General features: G+C 35.5%; 1 protein-coding gene across 2 annotated transcripts in view; it reads right to left on the bottom strand.

Annotated features, from left to right (window-relative positions):
• LOC306848490 (septin-2-like) overlaps nucleotides 1-18,671 on the bottom strand; it is a 30,672-nt gene that overhangs the window by 3,792 nt on the left and 8,209 nt on the right. Inside the window, exons 5-9 of one of the 2 annotated variants that reach the window (XM_079383072.1) lie at nucleotides 18,483-18,606; nucleotides 15,853-15,987; nucleotides 14,676-14,793; nucleotides 2,018-2,119; nucleotides 1,782-1,927 (exon numbers count right to left, since the gene is read on the bottom strand). In XM_079383072.1, coding sequence (XP_079239198.1) covers nucleotides 1,782-1,927; nucleotides 2,018-2,119; nucleotides 14,676-14,793; nucleotides 15,853-15,987; nucleotides 18,483-18,606 — 625 coding nt within the window. Of the gene's footprint in view, nucleotides 1-1,781; nucleotides 1,928-2,017; nucleotides 2,120-14,675; nucleotides 14,794-15,852; nucleotides 15,988-18,476; nucleotides 18,607-18,671 lie in introns of both variants that reach the window. The other variant, XM_079383071.1, reaches the window with a different exon arrangement.

Raw genomic sequence — 18,671 nt, 5'->3', positions numbered from 1 at the left:
TTAGCCCTCACAGGAAACATGCTGCATTTTTAGATTTTCAAAAAACTTTATGCTGTATGATTTATAAGCTTGTTTCCTCATGGGGACCAAAAAATGTCCCCACAAGATTAAGATTTACTGGTATTACTATCCTTGTGGGGACATTTGGTCCCCAGGACGTGATGAATACCAGGTGCACACACACACACACACACACACACACACACACACACAGAGAGAGAGAGAAACACATATCATCAACAGAGGGCACTAGAGAACAAATCAGGCCAACAATCACAGAAAAATTGCCTTAAGATAGTTAGATATGACCATTCAGATCATATTTCACACCAAAATCAAAGGAAAGAAATTATATTTATGCATAAAGACAAAAGCATATTTTACCACCAATAGAGTTTTTTCAATGAGACATTATTATCATTACAATTAAGCACATTTCCCTCAATTTAGCATTAATGTAGCACAAGAAACCCTTACATTCATTCATATTATTTCAAATATTTACAGTAAATGTACATAAAATAAGTTATATTTTTGAAAAAATAAATTAAAGCCTATTTTGCCATCAATAGTTTTTTCATTGAGACATTACATTCATATAATTAAGCACATTTTCCTCAATTTCCTATTAATGTAGGTGACAAGACCCTGCACTAATTCATATCATTTAAAATATACATTGTTTAACTTTTTATATTATATATATGTATATTATATTTTATTATATGTGTATTATATATTTTATATATATATATAAAATTGTATATAAAATAATAAATTGTATTTTTGAATAAAGAAATTAAAACCTTTTACCGCCAATAATGTTTTCTTATAGAGACTAATTCATATTATTTAAAATAAATATTATATTATTTAAGACATTATTATTTGAAGTATTTATACACCATGGTGGTATCTTGCATTTTATTATTTTTAATTTTTATGCTGATTTAAATGTATTACACTTTTTAATTAATTTCAGTACTGAGACACATAACTTACAAGAATCACCATTGAGAAAAAACTAATCATCAATGTATCCGTATATTAATGGTCATAAAATAAGCTTAATATTCATCATGCTAAATATTTATATACTTTTAATTTCGGAATGAAATATTTTTGTACAATTCACTCTTTTACCGGTTTGTTATCTCAAGTGTTTGTGCAAACCCACAATTTTACTCTTTACTCATTTGTGACCCTGGATCACAAAACCAGTCATAAGGGTACATTTTTCAAAATTGAGATTTATACATCATCTGGAAGCTAAATAAATAAGCTTTCCATTGATGTATGGTTTGTTAGGATAGGACGAGTTAGGATTTGGCTGAGATACAACTATTTCGCCTTTAAAGTTGTCCAAATGAAGTTCTTAGCAATGCATATTACCAATCAAAAATGAAGTTTCGATATATTTACGGTAGGAAATTTACAAAATATCTTCATGGAACATAATCTTTACTTAATATCCTAATGATTTTTGGCATATTTTGACCCATACAATGTATTTTTGGCTATTGCGCCAAATACACCCCAGCGACTTAAGACTGGTTTTGTGCTCCAGGATCACATTTGGCATGTGAAGAGTTTAACAGGTTATTAATATCTAGAAGTCTTGAAGGTAAAGCAGTGAAAACATTGTGTTGAACTCTTGAGGGTCAGAGGGTGGATAAGGTCATGTAAACAGTTTTACTTTTTCTGTCTTTGCTCACACTTTTCTCATACTCAGGAGGTTAAGACACCTCAAAATGTATGTGTATGTGTGTGTGTGTACTCACACCAGCATAGTGCGCAGTTTGAGGAAGTCGTTGTGCTCGGGGTTTTCCACCTCCACCACCCCCCACGGGTACAGGCGTCCGCGGATCTTCTTCCCCTTCACCTCTATCAGCTGGTTGGAGCCGATCACTGCGAACGGGATGCTGGCCTACACACAAACACACTCCTTCAACTTCAATCAAAGCCTTTGGGAGGTCAGGCAGTGCTGATAATGAACTCAAACACTTTGACCTCTGACCTTTAGGACACGCGTCTGTTCCTTGAATTCTTCATCCTCGTCCGAATCAGCATCGGGAAGCTGGTAGATCCGGATCCCATGCTCACTGATCTCATCCAAAACCTGACAAAAGAAATCTTTTTTTAAAAATTGTAAATTTTAACGTTCAGATTTGTGTCGTCCCAGTGTGTCTGAATCAGTAGAATTATGAATGCAATAAAAACTTAATTATACTTAAATTAAATTATTTACCTTTTTTTTTGTTGCTGAAAACGAAGCTTTGATCAAATAAATAAATTACATTTTAAAATATATTCAAATGGAAATGAGTTATTTTAAATAGTAAAAATATTTCACAATATTACTGTACTTTTGCTGTATTTTGGATCAAATAAAAGCAGGCTTGGTGAGCAGAAGAGAATTCTTTAAAAAAAACATTAAAAATCTTACTGTTCAAAAACTTTTGACTGGTATATACTCTATATGAAGAGTTCAGATGCAAATCTCAAATTTTCTTCTAAAATGAGCATTTTTCTCAGGCTCCTATGTTTATGTTCAGTTATTTCACTTTAATGGCAATGCATCTAAATTATTCAACAATTAAAGTTGAAATTAACAACTTAAAATAATAATTAATTTATAAAATTATTCATTTAAAATGATATAATTTACACATGTACATATAAATACACACACGTGGCTTTTGGCCATTTGATAGACACAAAATTAATTAAAACGTCTTCACTAAGCTTGGTAGATTTCTGTGCTGTTCCATGTTTGTAGTAACTTATGAAATTGCTCTGATTGCTAAAAACAAGGTAATTCTACAATGATTCATGATGCCTGTACCATTCCATTTTAGTTTAGAAATTGCACTGAATGTTCTTCCAAAACACTGGAAACTAGTCTTGAGTTCTTGTCTTGAACTTCCAAAGTTCTCTCAGCACGTTGTCATTTGGACCGTTCTCAGAGAGCTCTGAGGAAACTCTTTGATGCTAAAAACAGGAATCGTATGAATCACACAATGTAAACTAACCACTGGATCCACATGTAGCGAGTCTGGTGCCAGTCAGAGTCAAAAGAAGTCAGATAACAGATCGGGCCTGAAACAGATCTAGGGCAGAGAGCTGAAAACCTCACCCCACTTACCCCGTGACCTGAACACATCCATCAAAATTTCCACCGAACACCAAACTCAACCTGTGTAAGCTATGATGCAAAGGGGTCTGCATGGGAGATTTCCCAGTTCAGTGTGTCAAAGCGAATATGAGATTGAAAAAATAACCTTGCTTAAGCCAAAACTACATAAAAAAGGCCACATTTCCGAAGCACCTGTGGCGGATCAGACTTGAGGATTTATTTTTCTAACTTCAAAGCTGTTTTTCTAAGAAGCACATTCACAATGCCATTCCGTAGTGACGCCACCAGCAGCTTCTTCCTGACATTCTCAGCGCTTTCATGTAATCTCAGCGGGGACGCGTTTCAATGGGAGAGCAGCTCCTGCTCCGCTGCTCTTTACAGAAACCCCCTCCTGTTATGACTAGTCCTGTTTTTATAGCGAGGAACCGCAGCGAGACCGGGATCACACGGGACCGTGTGGGTTATTGTTTGTGTGGGTGTCATTGTTGCGTGTTCTGAGTCCAAATAAACACGTTCATGACCGTAAATGGGCTTAATCTGATCAAACTATATCGAACTAATGAAGAAGGGAAAAAGCATTTAAGATTTATAAAGGCCCATCTTTCCCATTCGTGCCAGATCTGGGGAGTGGGGTGTGGAGATACAGAAATTTTGGATGACTTGACCTCCAAATGGGCAAATAAACACATTGCTTCACAATGAACAAAGACAAATGGCACAATAGAGACTTTTATGCACGGGAAAGGGAGTTAAGATATGGTTGTACATGAAAACTGAAACAAGAAAAGCAGATTAGGGAATGTGCAAAATGACATTTTCATAAGCGGCTGGTCAGTGGATTTGCAACACAACAGCTGAAAGGCATGTGAACATCAGTGTTGATGTTAACCAAAACTATAGAAAAACACGTCTTGTGCTTTTGCATGCTAACTTTAACGGTCAAAAATGTATATATCTATAAATTCATCCCCTTTTTCAAGATAAGGGACAAGTCTTGGAAAAAAGGGAGGAATTCATAGATACAACCTCTTTTTTGAGTGTTTTTTGACCGTGAATGTTAACACGCAAAAGCACAACATCAAGAACCTTTCACACAGTTGCACGCAGGGTACAGAAACAAGGATTTTCCACGGTTTATCGCCAGCACTGAGAATCTTGATGTGACTTATCGGCGCAGGCCTCAACACAATCATTAGCTCTGCCTGTCTTTCTCTGAGGCTGAATGTGTTTGCATTGGCAGCGTGTTCACATGGCTGGCAGAGGCACCTGGAGTCTGGCCTGGAACAATGGCACGGGAGTTTCTCTATGGCTCCGAAATGAATAAGGAAGCGAGTTTCACATATTACGCTTGTAATTTGTTTGTCATAGGATGCATTATGAGTCGTGACCATGTGTTTGCGGAGCAAGACTATTTACGGGTACGAGTGGGCGAGGCTCGTGTGGGCTGGACGTTGGAGTCTTTTCAGCCAAGTGCTCAATCAAGCTACATTCACAGTCAACCAAATCTACCTGCATGCATGTAAAAAAATGCATGTTTCTACATTTATTTTGGAAAAATTAATACTTTTGTTTAGCGAGGATGCATTAAACCGATCAAAAGTAAAAGTAAAGACATTTATAATTAGTAGGGATGCACGATATTATCGGACTGATATCGAAATCGGCCGATAATGACTTTAAATGTAAATATCGGCATCGGCCTGACATGCAAAATTATGCGATATGTCTTACCGATAAGGGGTAGGGGTTAACTCGCATGTGCTCAGGGTGTGCTAGCGATTAGATCACGTCAGCAATGTGGCTCATTCTTGAAGCAAAGTTTTGTCTGAATGATGAATAGATTGACTGTTTTGGATCGCTGCATTTAATGTGTGAAGGCATGTACAGAATGACGCTTTCGGTGTGGGATAGAGTAAACAGTTATAGCACAAGCAGGGGCAGCAGTGACAGCCTCCCCCAGGTCCTAATGCCCGTTCTGTAAGTAGTTTTAATAGTAGGGGCGCAGTTGGCCTACTTCTAATTAAATTAAAAGTAAAATAGCCTACACAAATAACATTTAGACTGTGTTTCTGATTAAATAAAGCAGTAATTGATGTAATAAAATAAGTATGTTTTGATTTAATGGTCAGAAGCTATAGCTTACATGAAAAAAAAAAAAAAAAAAAAAAAAAAAAAAAAAAAAATCACAAACACTTGTAAATTAAATAATTTTATATATACTGATTTATTCATTAATGTGTAACGTTTTATTTTTTAAACAAATAATGAGCTCTAAAAGATTTTCAGAATTTTTACAACTCTTGTTTTAGACCATCTACAAATGTTAAATCTTAAAATAAAATATTAGGGTTAACACTGCATCTTTCTGGGGGGAAAAATGCAGCGATTGATATAGTTGATTTATATTTATTTTCAAAGCTTCAATGTACTGTTAAAAAACCTTTATTATTTTTTATTTAATTCTAATAAATAAGTTCTTGTTAAAAACTAACCAAAATTAATAATATTTTGCTTATAATTTCTGCACAGGAGAGACTTGGTGTTGTTTCCAAACAAAAGGAAATATATCGGTATCGGCACCGATATCGGCCAAAATGAGTTGAAAAATATCGGCATATCGAATATCGGCAGAATTCCAATATCGTGCATCCCTAATAATTAGGGCTGCACGATATATTGAATGCGATAGTCATGCGCATCTCGTCAGTAAAGACGGTTCTGTGATTAGTGGTAAATCTCCATCACCTGCTTTCAGATGGAGCGGCATTTAATACACAGAGCCGTAGATCGCTGACAAGCTACGTAATATCATGTTCAAAATCGAATGGGATTCATCTGCGATTATGAGCGCGAACATTTTGTTAAACATCCAGTTTTGGACACTTTTAAAAGTGACTCTAAATCCAACATCAATTTGTAGACCAACCCAGAAAAATAATTTGCTATGGTTTCTTTTCAATTAGGTTTTCAAATAGAAATTTTAAGTAGGTTTTAGGACAGCGCTGTTCAATGCAAATGTAAGTAGAAAACAAGTTGATATATAATGACTAAACCAGTTAGTAAAGCACATAAACTCACATCTTTATGGTAATTTTGGTCTTTATGCAACCACCTGGAAGCAAGTTTTTTTTTTTTTAGCACCAAATAGTTCAAAATTCCCATCTGACAGAAAAAACACAGCATGGATTTATAAACACACGACTCACTTGATAATATCAAGCGACACAGTAATTTGGGCAGAGCAAAACTGAAATGTAAATGCAAACAGGCGGGACAAAAAATTTAAACGTGTTAAAATATTACATCTGTAAATATCAGCACCTAAACACAGTTCTGTTACTCTGGGAATCCTTTAGAGAGTCTGAAAATGCTTTAAATATAAAAGGAAAGTAGTGCACTAGGCCAGAAACAAAATGAACCCGATTATGGTTTACAAGTAAAAACTCTAAATGACTAAATGACAGCCTGTGCTTTGGTTGCATACTGTAACATTTGCACAACTAAAGAAAGAGGCTTGTAAACATTTGGTCACTTGCACAAAAATAGGAGCCACAAACAGGACAGGCACTATATTTAAGTACATAACACATCTAAATAAGTTAAATAGAGTTTTCCTGTCTATAGACCAATTATTATGAGCTTATCCTTCAGGGAGCAAAACAGTAGTTTCACACAGTCAAGTTTCAGCATGAATAAGCACCTTTAGCCCAACCACTCCCTACAGAATTTACATGCTTTAAACCTATCACTGAGTATTTCAACACAATAACACTTTTTTTTTAAGTCTAGATGTTGTTTGAGGCTTGTGGAACCAACAAAATTGCACAACAGCGCAGTATGAGCAATTATTAAATACGGTAAAAGTCACTACTCAGCAGTAAAGTGTGTCGAACCGAAAAGCTGTGAAGTTCTTAACTGTGATCCCTTGTGTCTGGATGAAACCGCTGGCTACCTGCGGCTCGTGAAGCCCTTTCATTCGCACAAAAACACACAGGGGTGTTAGATAATTCTGAAAGAAACTCAACAGGACTGACCAATTACTTGGACCTGTGGGTGTGTGTGTGTGTGTGTGTGTGTGTGTGTCGCTACCAGGGCTAATGTTAATCCGGCGTCTCTGAAACAGCGGGACGTGAGGAGACGCTCACTCCAGCAAATTCCTGTCAATGTGTGTTTGTGTGTGTGGAGGCCTTCAGAAATGCTACAATTAAAGTATGAACGATTAGATAAGAATTGGCAGAATTTAAATGTAGCTGATTTTTTGGGCTTAAAAACATCTTTGTATTTAATTATCAGTGTTACATGTTGGTATGCCCAAGAAAAGATATGCTTTTTAAAGAAACAGTTCACCCAAAAAATAACCATGCATGCCATGAACTGTCATTATCTAATAACCTTCATGTCTTTCCAACCCTGTTTGACAATTTAGAAGAAATTTAGAAGAACAGTTCAATTTCTGACGGTTTTGTGAAGGTCAGTTTAAGACTTTTTAAGAACTTTTAAAACCAGGTACAGAAAATTTGAAGACCGAATTGAACCGTTCTCTACGTGTAAATATAAATGAGTTGTATCAGCAACAGTTGGAAAAAAAACTACTTCCAAAGATTGCACTTTCCATTTATTTTCCAAAAAAAAGCTTAATATATGAAATACCTTTTACTTTACTTTCTTATCACACTGAAAAGGCTCAAAAAAGGTGAAAAAAACAACTTAAAGATTTACATAAAGATATATTCACATTTTAAGCATAAACTTAATTTTGTTTAAGACTATGTTCATTTTGCATTTTAATTAAACTTATCTTGATTTAAAGCTGTTTAGATATCTGTATTGGAAAACAAGGCAAAAATACCATGGTAGATATTCTTCTTTTTTTTTTTTTGCAGTGCATGCAACGTTTAATAAAATGACTATGAATTTAAGCTCTTTTTAAGGCCTTAATTTGCAAAAGACCCTAAGAAACCCTGAAGAATTATACTGGTTACTGAGGCTTTCAAGATTTAGAAGGACACAAATGCACCGTAACATTATTTTATATGACTTATGCACTACATTTCAGGGTTTTTTGAAGTTGTATGATAGCTTTGTGTGAGGAACAGATAGAAATTTATATTGTTATTCATTATTCAATTCTAGACTATTTTCATCATCCTTTCGTGTCATTTTGAAGCTTGAAAGACTAGCATTAAAAAGTGAAACTAGTGCAATATGCATTGTGTGTCCTAAAAAAGAAATGTCATGAGGGTAAGTAAAAGATTTTTGGGTAAATTTTTCATAAAAACCTTAAAAAACCAGGTTTATTCAATGTAAACAGGATTTGATTAGTACAAGAAGGATGTGTAGGTGGTACAAGTATTATAGCCCTTATCTACTTTGTTCTTAAAAACACTTAACAACTGAAGTGTTAAATAAAGGTTAAGCCATGGTCACTGAAAGCGTATGTGACCGGTACTGGATATTTATTGTTTTATATGCAATTCCAGGATGCAATCATTCTGCCTGAGAACACAAATAAATAACCACACCCTCATTTAAGAGAAGAATGTGGAGACGGACGTACCCAAACCATGAGACATTCACCGTTTTAATTTCTCCAGCTGAGTATGACATGATAAGGACATCAGAAGAATGTCAAATGAAGACTTGAAAACAAAGTCACCTCACAGCTCCGTCAAACCACAAATAAGAGTTTCACACACTGTACAGTAAACAACACGTTTAACACCAAAGCCCTGTGTTTAGACAATGACAATATGACCACAAAATCATCACTGAAATTCAATCAGCATTGAAAACCATCCATATATGTGACCCAGGACTACAAAACCAGTCATAAGGGTCAATTTGTCAAAATTGAGATTTATACATAATCTGAAAGCTGAATAGATAATCTTTCCATTGATGTATGGATATGACAGAATATTTGGCCGAGATGCAACTATTTGAAAATCTGGAATCTGATGGTGCAAAAAAAAAAACAACATATTGAGAAAATCGCCTTTAAAGTTGTCCAAATGAAGTTCTTAGCAATACATATTACTAATCAAAAATTAAGTTGAGATATATTTACGGTAAGAAATTTACAAAATATCTTCATGGAACATGAACTTGTCTTAATATCCTAATGATTTTTGGCATAAAAGAAAAATCTATCATTTTGACCCATTCAATGTATTGTTGGATACTGCTACAAATATAACCATGTGACTTATGACGGGTTTTGTGGTCCAGGGTCATATATATATATACATATATAAATTAAATTTAAGTTGCTATTTATATTTTTTTAAAAGCAAAAAAATATGCAGAAAAAAACAAAGTTAAAATTACGCAGAAAATGTGAAGCACAGTTTTTAAATATAAAATATTTAAATAATAAAATGACAAAATATTCAGTCATAATTAATTTATACAGGTAATTACATAAATATAAATTACATTATATATGACTGAGATTTCTTGCTTCCACAGAATGATCATAAATGTCTGGGCTGATGTTATTAAAGTAAAAGCGATGCCAACCAAATAAGACGACATTCTCAAATTGTTCTTTTTCATTCGAACTGCAACGCTGACAATATATTTCATAATAAAAAACATTTGTTAAACAATAAAACAGATGCATATTCAGAAGTGCTCTCAGACTTTTGGACCCCACTGTGTTTTTAAAAACAACCAGGTTGGTAACGGTTGGCAAGGGCACGCTCTTGCACACATACAGCGCTCGTACGTCTCTCCCACTGAGCCAACCGAGAGGACAAAGAGAGGAAAGCTTTGACAGTTTGGAGACTGAAATATGAGCGTGATGGGGATCACAGCATGGCAAACATCAACAATAACATTCAAATTCACATAAACACAACAATGCAAGCCACCAAGCGCACCTACAATCTGGCCTGTGGGAATTCAACTCTACTAGAGAATACGTGCCCAGATGTGCGTCAGTTCAGCTTTCCTTCTCACACGGACGGGATCTGCTGCTCTTCGGTATATATTACGGTTACAGCAGGAAGAGAGTTACCTAAACGTCCCTAGAGTACTTTATAAGTTTCAGGGTTTTATGACCTCACTCTGGTCTCAGATAAGAGTCCTGCACACCGCTGACCCGGCTTGACACATTACAGGAAGGCCATATTGTTCTACACAAGCTGCTTCCCCCTTTCATGATGGTGCGAGAAAGATCGCAGAGAGTGGAGGCAGCGCTGTGAGAGAATGAAAGTGAAGCGATCACGGTGAGAAAGTGAGAAAATCAAACATAAATATCAGTCAGGCCGCGAGGACACAATGGGTCATTTGTCAAGCTTACGGCAGGATTTTGGGAACCTTCACCGACATCATGAATGGGAGCGGGAAATACTAAACTGCTGACTTGCACTTCTACGATGCATCCGAGAGTTTACCTCAGTCTTCTTGGGAAAAGATAAGGTGGAGAAAAACTTGAAGGGTGTGTTCATCCTTTTCTGATAATGCAAAAAAAAAAAGGATTCAAGCATTTGTGGAGGTACCAATGAAAAGAACAAGCATTAAACTTCCTCCAATGGATACACCCTCCTGAAAGTTACTAATAAAACTAAATAAATAAATAAATGTGTATAGGTTTAAGGCTATTTTTGATCAACAGGTAAGTATATTCAACCGAAACTTTTAAAGACAAGAAATTTCCTGACAATTAAAAGTGTTATATAGTGCACTGAATCATACTCAGACTTAATGCTGGCAGCAGTGGAACCACTTGGGAGAGAACTGCCAGGCGACTTATTTCTTAGCATAAAAGAGGACAATGGTGCAAGAGGAATACCAAATTATTGTTTTAAGTGTGAAAATAAAGCAGAAGTAGCACAGACTTTCAAAAACAATGGACTTGTGACAAGGCTCCTGAAAAAAATCAGGTCTTCACTTTAAGTTTTCATTTAATGATGAGTGAATTTTTGCTAGAAAAAGAGCAGGAGAAATAACATGCAAGTGTCTCAGAGCCGTCAAAAGCTATGAAAAGAGTGACACTTTATCTCACAGCCTGCAGAAGTGACATGCATGGCTGTTGTCACCGCTAGAATTACCTACTGTAGCCAAAGCAAAATAAACTCATTTAACCTCTTCCAAGGCCCATATGTACAAAATAGAGACTTCTTGGAATCCATAGTTCCTGAGGGAGTTGTGCTTTATCAATACTGTCATGAATTCACACACTACTGTGTGATGGAATACAAAAACCTGAAACAGAAGATGCTACCCTCCTCTCATTTCCTGCATTATTGGGCCTTTTTTCAGTACGACAATGAAGATATTCATTCTCCCAAGGTGAAAATCCTCCAGTGGACATATATTTCACTCAATCTTAATAAACATCATAAACATTCTCTAAATCATCTCCTTTGTGAAGAACAAAAAGTGTTTGAAAAATGACAGTGAGTAAAGACATTCATTTTTGCTGAACAACAAAACAGGCATTAATAAACACAGCAATGTGGGAATGTGGATCAAAATGTGTTTTGAAATTACCTGCAGGAAGAGAAAAATGGCATCTAAGGAGCAGGCGAATAACAGGAACTACTAAAAATACAAGCATTCAGTGTCCAAAGCCATGTCTAAAAATGGACCAGCACAGGCCACGAAGTCCTCTGATTTTCTGAGCCATCAAGGAAGTGCACGGGATCATGACTGAAAATATTTGTTGTGTTTTTCTGTGTGAACTATTTCTATTTGATATCATTACATCAAACTGAAAATCCCACATTTGTAGAGCAAAGAACACACACACTTGGGTCATCTGTTTGGGTCATTTAGCTTGAAACGGCTGACGGTGGATTAGGTTTATAACTGATCTTTCCTTGCGACCTAGATGGACATTCATGCAATGATTGCAGGATGTGGGCTAGATTCCATCAGTCTTATCTAAAACAGACCATTTTCAGTAACGAGGCAATGTTTACATGCAAGAACACACATAAAGATGCTGACAGAGGTCAATTGGGACGACTAATCAGAACACCCTAAACTCAAGACATAAATGAGAAGAGTTCAGTAACTACTGGGCTGTTTTTGATGTTCATACTAGTGAAAGTTACTGATCAGCAGGTGTCTTGGGGGTTTAACATTAGTTAAGGTTAGTGAATGCAGGGGATGGAGGAGTCTCGTTATGACTCTTTTGTCATGTGCAACATGCCGAGCTACAGGAAAAGGCAGAAGACTTCAACACAATGAGTATATAGTACATGTTTCTTCTATACACAGACACCCAAACCTAAGATTAAAATAACTAATAACAAGGTAACTACTATAGTTAACCAAGTTACATGTTGCTGACTTAAATTACAGCCATGATACACTTTTATTAATTACAAGTTTTTAACACAAAATAGCTCATTACATAACTATCAAATGGTATAATTTATTTTTTAAATCAGACAAGTATTTTTAACTGGTATAAACAACAAGGATCCCAATTAAGGTGAATTTGCACTAAATAAATAATTATTTATAAATAATAATAATTTATTAAATTATTTTTTCTATATATATATATATATATATATATATATATATATATATATATATATATATTGTGGCGGGAGGAGCCAACGACAGACACAGTGGGCGTGGCGTCAAGCCTCGGAGAGGTTTTTATTAAACAATATATCAAAATAAAGTGTCCAAAGGGGGAAAAGTGTCCAAAATAAACGGGGATCTGGTGTCCTCGTCGTGCTGCGGGGCTGTGCAGGAGGGCAGTGTTCAGGAGGGAAGGGTCCAGGGAAGGGGCGGAGTCCGGTGGCCGCACGCGCTCCCCTCTCGGGGCCGGGAGCGAGTGGCGGCGGCGTCTCTGGCGCGGCTTCGTCCATCTTCGGGATCCCGGCACTTCTGGGGGACTCGGCGGCTCGGCATCCTAGCCCGTCAGCCGCCTAACGGGTGCGGCAGTCCTCCTCGACGCTCCCTTCCTGGACCCACGAGGACACCAGCGTGCATGCACGGGAAGAGACCGGTCTCTCGAGGAGAGGCGCGCTCGGCGTTTAAACGGCGGCGGTGATGAGGCTCTATTCACGTCAGGTGCGCCTCATCACACGCCGCCAGCCCTGGCTGTTTCAGCGCCCCTCCTCTCTCACACACCCACTCCCGTCGGGAGCCTGGTGAAGGGCGGCGAATACGGGACGGGGTGGTGATGATAGACAGGGGGGAGGCAGCCGACTCGTCACAATATATATATATATATATATATATAATAATTTATGATGCATTCCCATTCAGAAGTTTGGGTTCAGTAAGACTTTCTGTGTTTTTTAAATAAATTAATACTTTTATTCAGCAAGGGCAGATTAAATTGATCAAAACTGACAGTAAAGACATTTCTGATGTTACAATTTCTAAAAACAAACAGAATTGAAAATCTAATTTCAATTAATCCTGAAAAATAAAATGTATGTTCTTTTTATTTTTTACAAAAATATGAAGCTGCTCAACTGTTTTCAGCATTGAAAATAATCAAAAATATTTCCTGAGCAGTAAATCAGTATATTAGAATGATTTCTGAAGGATCATGTGACACTGAAGACTGGAGTAATGATGCTGAAAACTCAGTTTTGATCACAGGAATAAATTACATTTTACAATATATTCACATAGAAAGCAGTTTTTTAAAATTGTAATAATATTTCAGAATATTACTGACTTTACTGGATTTTTTAACCAAATAATAGCAACCTTGGTTCCAGAAGAGATTTCTTTCAAAAGCATTACTGACCCCAAACTTTTGAATGTTAGTGGGTATAAAATTTATGCACCTAACCAATGCTTCAAAGCTTCACATTCGTGTTCTGTTTTTTTACGAATGGAGGGATGAGTAATAAAGTAATAATGAAACTGAAAGTTTTAAGTTAAATAGAGGTGGAGTATGATTCTAAAACTGGCAAAATAAACCTCCACCATTTGCGATAATTAACATAATTGTGTTCAAAACAGCAGCAGAAATGCTGAACAAACTCCGGTGCTCATGCTGATCTTAACACTTCCTGTGGGACTACAGATAATGCCCCAAAGAAGTGGAGCCAGATACACGCCACATAATCACTGTCCCACTTAACCTGCGGAGCACATCAGCAGGAAGACGCAGAGCGTGCAGGTCGACACACACCTGACCCCGCTTCAGACACAATCCAGCGGGTGTGTGATTCTCTGTGTGTGTTAAAGGGAAACATCTGCAGACTTCACAAGGAGAACACTATTGTCCATGAAGAACTGCTCACTAAAGCACATACAGTACATGGCCAGCGTGTCTTTTTCTATACTTGTGTCCATGCCAGACTGCCAGGAATGTCACAATGCATGAATGCATGTACACACCCCACCCTACAGTAACGCATCGTCTGAAAACCAAACACTCAATGCACCAGTCAAAAGTGTGTTATTCATTATTCTAAAGAGCACAAGCTGGAATCAACACCAAAGATGATCAAATATAACATCTGTTGTTAGTTTTGTGGCTTGCTGTCAACTAGTCATAGGTCAAATGATCAGTTGTGCTTGTTCTAGACAGAAAGAGTCCGATCCTCACCCTTCTCTTGAGACGGTCTCTCTCTCTCAGCGTGAGCGTGTCAGCTTTGGCGATCACAGGAACGATGTTGACTTTGTTGTGGATCGCCTTCATAAACTCAACATCCAGAGGCTTCAGGCTGGGAAAAACCAAGCACACAGAAGCACAAATCACATACGTTTAGTTACAAAATTTGAAACATATTAAGACTGTTATTCAGAAAAGATGCATTAAATTGAATAAAAATTTAAGTAAAGACATTTATAAGGTTACAAAAGATTTCTATATCAAATAAATGCTGTTCTTTTAATAAAAATAAAGATGTGAATTTGCTCTAACTACATCTAAAAACCATGAAACTATTTATGTACATGACCATTCAAAAGTTTGGGTCAGTAACCTTTTTTTTTTTTAAAGAAATTAATATTTTCATTCATCAAAGATGCATCAAGTTGTTCAAAAGTGACAGTAAAGACATTTATAATGATGCTGTTATTTTGAACTTTTTATTCATCAAAGAATTCTGAAAAAAATATATAATAAAAATAAAAAAACACAATGAAAATACAGATATCGGTAAGTACCAAAAATAAAAGTATTGGTATCAGACTCATTCTGGAAAAGTGGTATCGTTATCAAAAATTTCTATTTAAAATAAATCCTGTTCTTTTGAAATTTGTAATTTTTAGATTTCATCTAAAAATGCTGAAAAATAAAATCGATCACTGTTCCACAAAAATATGAAGCAGCTCAACAGTTTTCAACATTGATAATAATAAGAAGAATAAGAATGTTTCTTGAATGTTTTCTGAAGGATCATGTGACACTGAAGCCTGGAGAAATTATGCTGAAAATTCGGCTTTGCATCACAGGAATAAATTACATTTTAAAATATATTTAAATAGAAAACAGTTATTTTAAATTGTAAAAATATTTCACAATATTGGTGATTTTACTGCATTTTTGATCAAATAAATGCAGCCTTGGTGAGCAGACGAGACATCTTTGATGGAAATTCTGATGGACACTTAAACTTTAAAGTGCAAAGTTTTGGTGTAAGTTCCACCTGTGGTTTTTGTTGGTGATTCATGTTGCTTTAATGCATCACTTCTGCTGCAAACAGGCCTTAATTGAAGGCTAAAACCACTTTCTGCATGAATAACTTGTTTTATTGACTGATGATGTGCAGGTGTTTTACCCGTGTCCAAACGGAGAGATGAAGTAAAAGCAGCAGTGTACTCTGTTGTCAACGATGTGTCTGCGGTTCAGGCCGCTCTCGTCGTGCAGGTATCGCTCAAACTGATTATCAATATACTGGATGATCGTCTTAAAGCTGTCGAACAGAATAAGGCAGAGATCAAACAACGAGCTGAATGGAACTACTCAAGACATAAAAGCTTGTGATTGTATTAAACTAATGCATTAAACAAGTATCTCAGCCGAACAAAACCATAATCTAATCACGAGATATCAGGATGCACTTTAGAAACGAACAAACAACCACTTTGTCCAAATAAAGCTTATCAAAACCTACATCATATTTACAGGTTCCTGTCCAGTATAGATGGACCTCATGCACCAGTGTTAACTTATCACTGAGATCTTATTATAGATTGTAATATTTCAAATTAGTTTTTATATTTTTATTTTCTTTTTTTATTTTAAATTTAAGTAAATGTTAGTCATTTAGTTATGTTTTTGTTATTTTTTTTTTTTTTTTACATATTTATACAGTTTGAGCATTTTTATTTCAGTTTTTTTAGTACATCAGGTCAAATAACAAAAAAAGCTTTATGTATAATTAAAAAAAAATTATTATTTCCAAGTTAAAATGTTTTTTTATGGTTTTAATTTTATTTTTAAGTACATCAAGTTAAATAAATAAAAATAAGAACCATTGGCTATTTAAAAAAAATGTTTTACATTTTTATAAGATTTTATATTTTGTTTGCTACCATTTTTTTTTTTTTTTTTATGGTTTTAATTTTTTAGTTTTTTTAGTACATCAAGTTAAATAAAAATGAGAAATGTTGCTTTGGCAACTAGTTGAAAAAATGATTTAAGTTTATCTGTTTTATTTTGTTTAGATTAAGGTTGATCTTATTTCAAGTAAAAAAAACAAAAAAACAATACATCAATATTTATTTTATTTTTTATTTTTATATATTTTTTACAGTTGTAGTTTTTTAATACATCAAGTTAAAAATAAAAATGAGAAATCCTGACATGGCAACAAACTGAAATACTTTTAAAAAATATATTAAGTTTTTATAAATAGTTTTGTTTCAGTTAACTTTTTTTTTTCCAAGTAAAAATTGTTTTTATGCTTTTATGTTAAGTTTTAGTTAACTACAATGACCCTAATATGTACCAACTCTCAGTTCTCTAAAGTCTCGCCACCAGCTTCCCTTTTGCTCTAAAGTCTCCAGATTCTCTAAACATCACACACTAAACTAAAGTAAACTAAACTTAACCCCTAACCAGAACTAAACCACTTCTGTGTCTTCTGATAGACGTCGTGCACAAATCGACCTTGACACCGCAGCCTTATCGAGAGGCTGAAGGAGAAGAAGTGATATGACGGTAGGTAGGTAACGTGGATGGCACATTTACATTATCAGCTTGAGAAGTCTGTGGGTAAGAGACGGGGAGGATATTGTTCTTTCAAACAGGACGTTCCCAGCATTCCTTAGCAAGGCTCAATGACCAATAGAGCAACAAGAGACAACAGCTGCCTCCAGTCTACAGTCAAGTGCCATAATGTAAATAATCTCTGCTATGCAGATACACAAACACAAATCACGGGGTTTTAAATTAATAATCAGTCCGGTCTTCCATTAAAGAGGTCATAGTTATATGCAAGATATAATTTTATGGTAGTTATCTGTCATAATAAACAGCTAGTATCTAAGGGAAATTTTGATGCAGAACAACAGCAGCACCAATGCAAGTGCATTTAAGAGTAAACACACATCATGTTAAAAAAAACTAGGGATGTGTCAAGATGGCGCCAAGTCAGTATCTACTTATTTTAAGCAACAGTTCTTTAATAAGCATGCTGTGAGTGTGATTTAGCTGTTGGATGATAGAAAACATAATATCTCTAAATGCATCAACTTTAAAGCAACATCCAGACATATCAAGATGGATATCTTTGCATAATGCATCCAAATTATTTTGAGTTTTTATATTGAGTATATTTTCATTTCTAAGATGCCAGTCAAGTTAAAATAGTCAAAATTTTAAAATTGCATGACAAGATGCCTAAATCTGTGGTCCATCTAGCATTTTTTTTAAATGCACAAAGATGTCAGAACAAAGAAATGCTGTTCTGCATTACACTGTGAGTGAAGAAAATGGCCCACTCATATGTACACAAGCATTTGGATACTTAAGACTTAAAATGTCTTAATTTCAATGCATTAGACAAAATATCACAGAGCAAGTGACATTTCAAAACAACAAAACAAATACTAATGTGTCCAATCCTGTAGAAGAGAGTAATGAAAAAGTAATAATGCAACACATAAACATTTTAAATGCCTCTACATTTTTAGCAAATGTAAGCACAGCATGTTTTGAACTGCAACAGCAGGTGTACTGTGCTTTGCAAATATCCTGTCATTATCTACCACCAATAATTTACAGGGAAAATGATAATACATGGGACAACTGACACAATCATAAAGAACATCAAATTTGGAAATAAATATATGGCTCAGAAGACAGAAATTAAAATAAATGAAAAATAATATGTGAATTATGATTCATTCTTCTAATTGAAGATGTCTCTAAAGGGAGGTTTGGTCTGATTTAGCTCACACTGACCAGTCCTGGCTGTTGATGGCGTCTCCGTATCCAGGCGTGTCCACCACAGTGAGGCGGAGCTTTACTCCCCTCTCCTCGATTTCCACCGTGGACGCTTCAATCTGGACCGTGCGCTCGATCTTCTCTACAAGTACAACAACATCCCATCAGAACAAAAACACGCAAGTTTAAAGAAAAAAAGAGAAACAC

This window comes from Barbus barbus, assembly GCF_936440315.1.
Source record: "Barbus barbus genome assembly, chromosome: 28".
Taxonomy (NCBI): domain Eukaryota; kingdom Metazoa; phylum Chordata; class Actinopteri; order Cypriniformes; family Cyprinidae; genus Barbus; species Barbus barbus.
The sequence above is the reverse complement of the archived record's forward strand: the minus strand, read 5'-3'. Positions and strand labels throughout refer to the sequence as shown.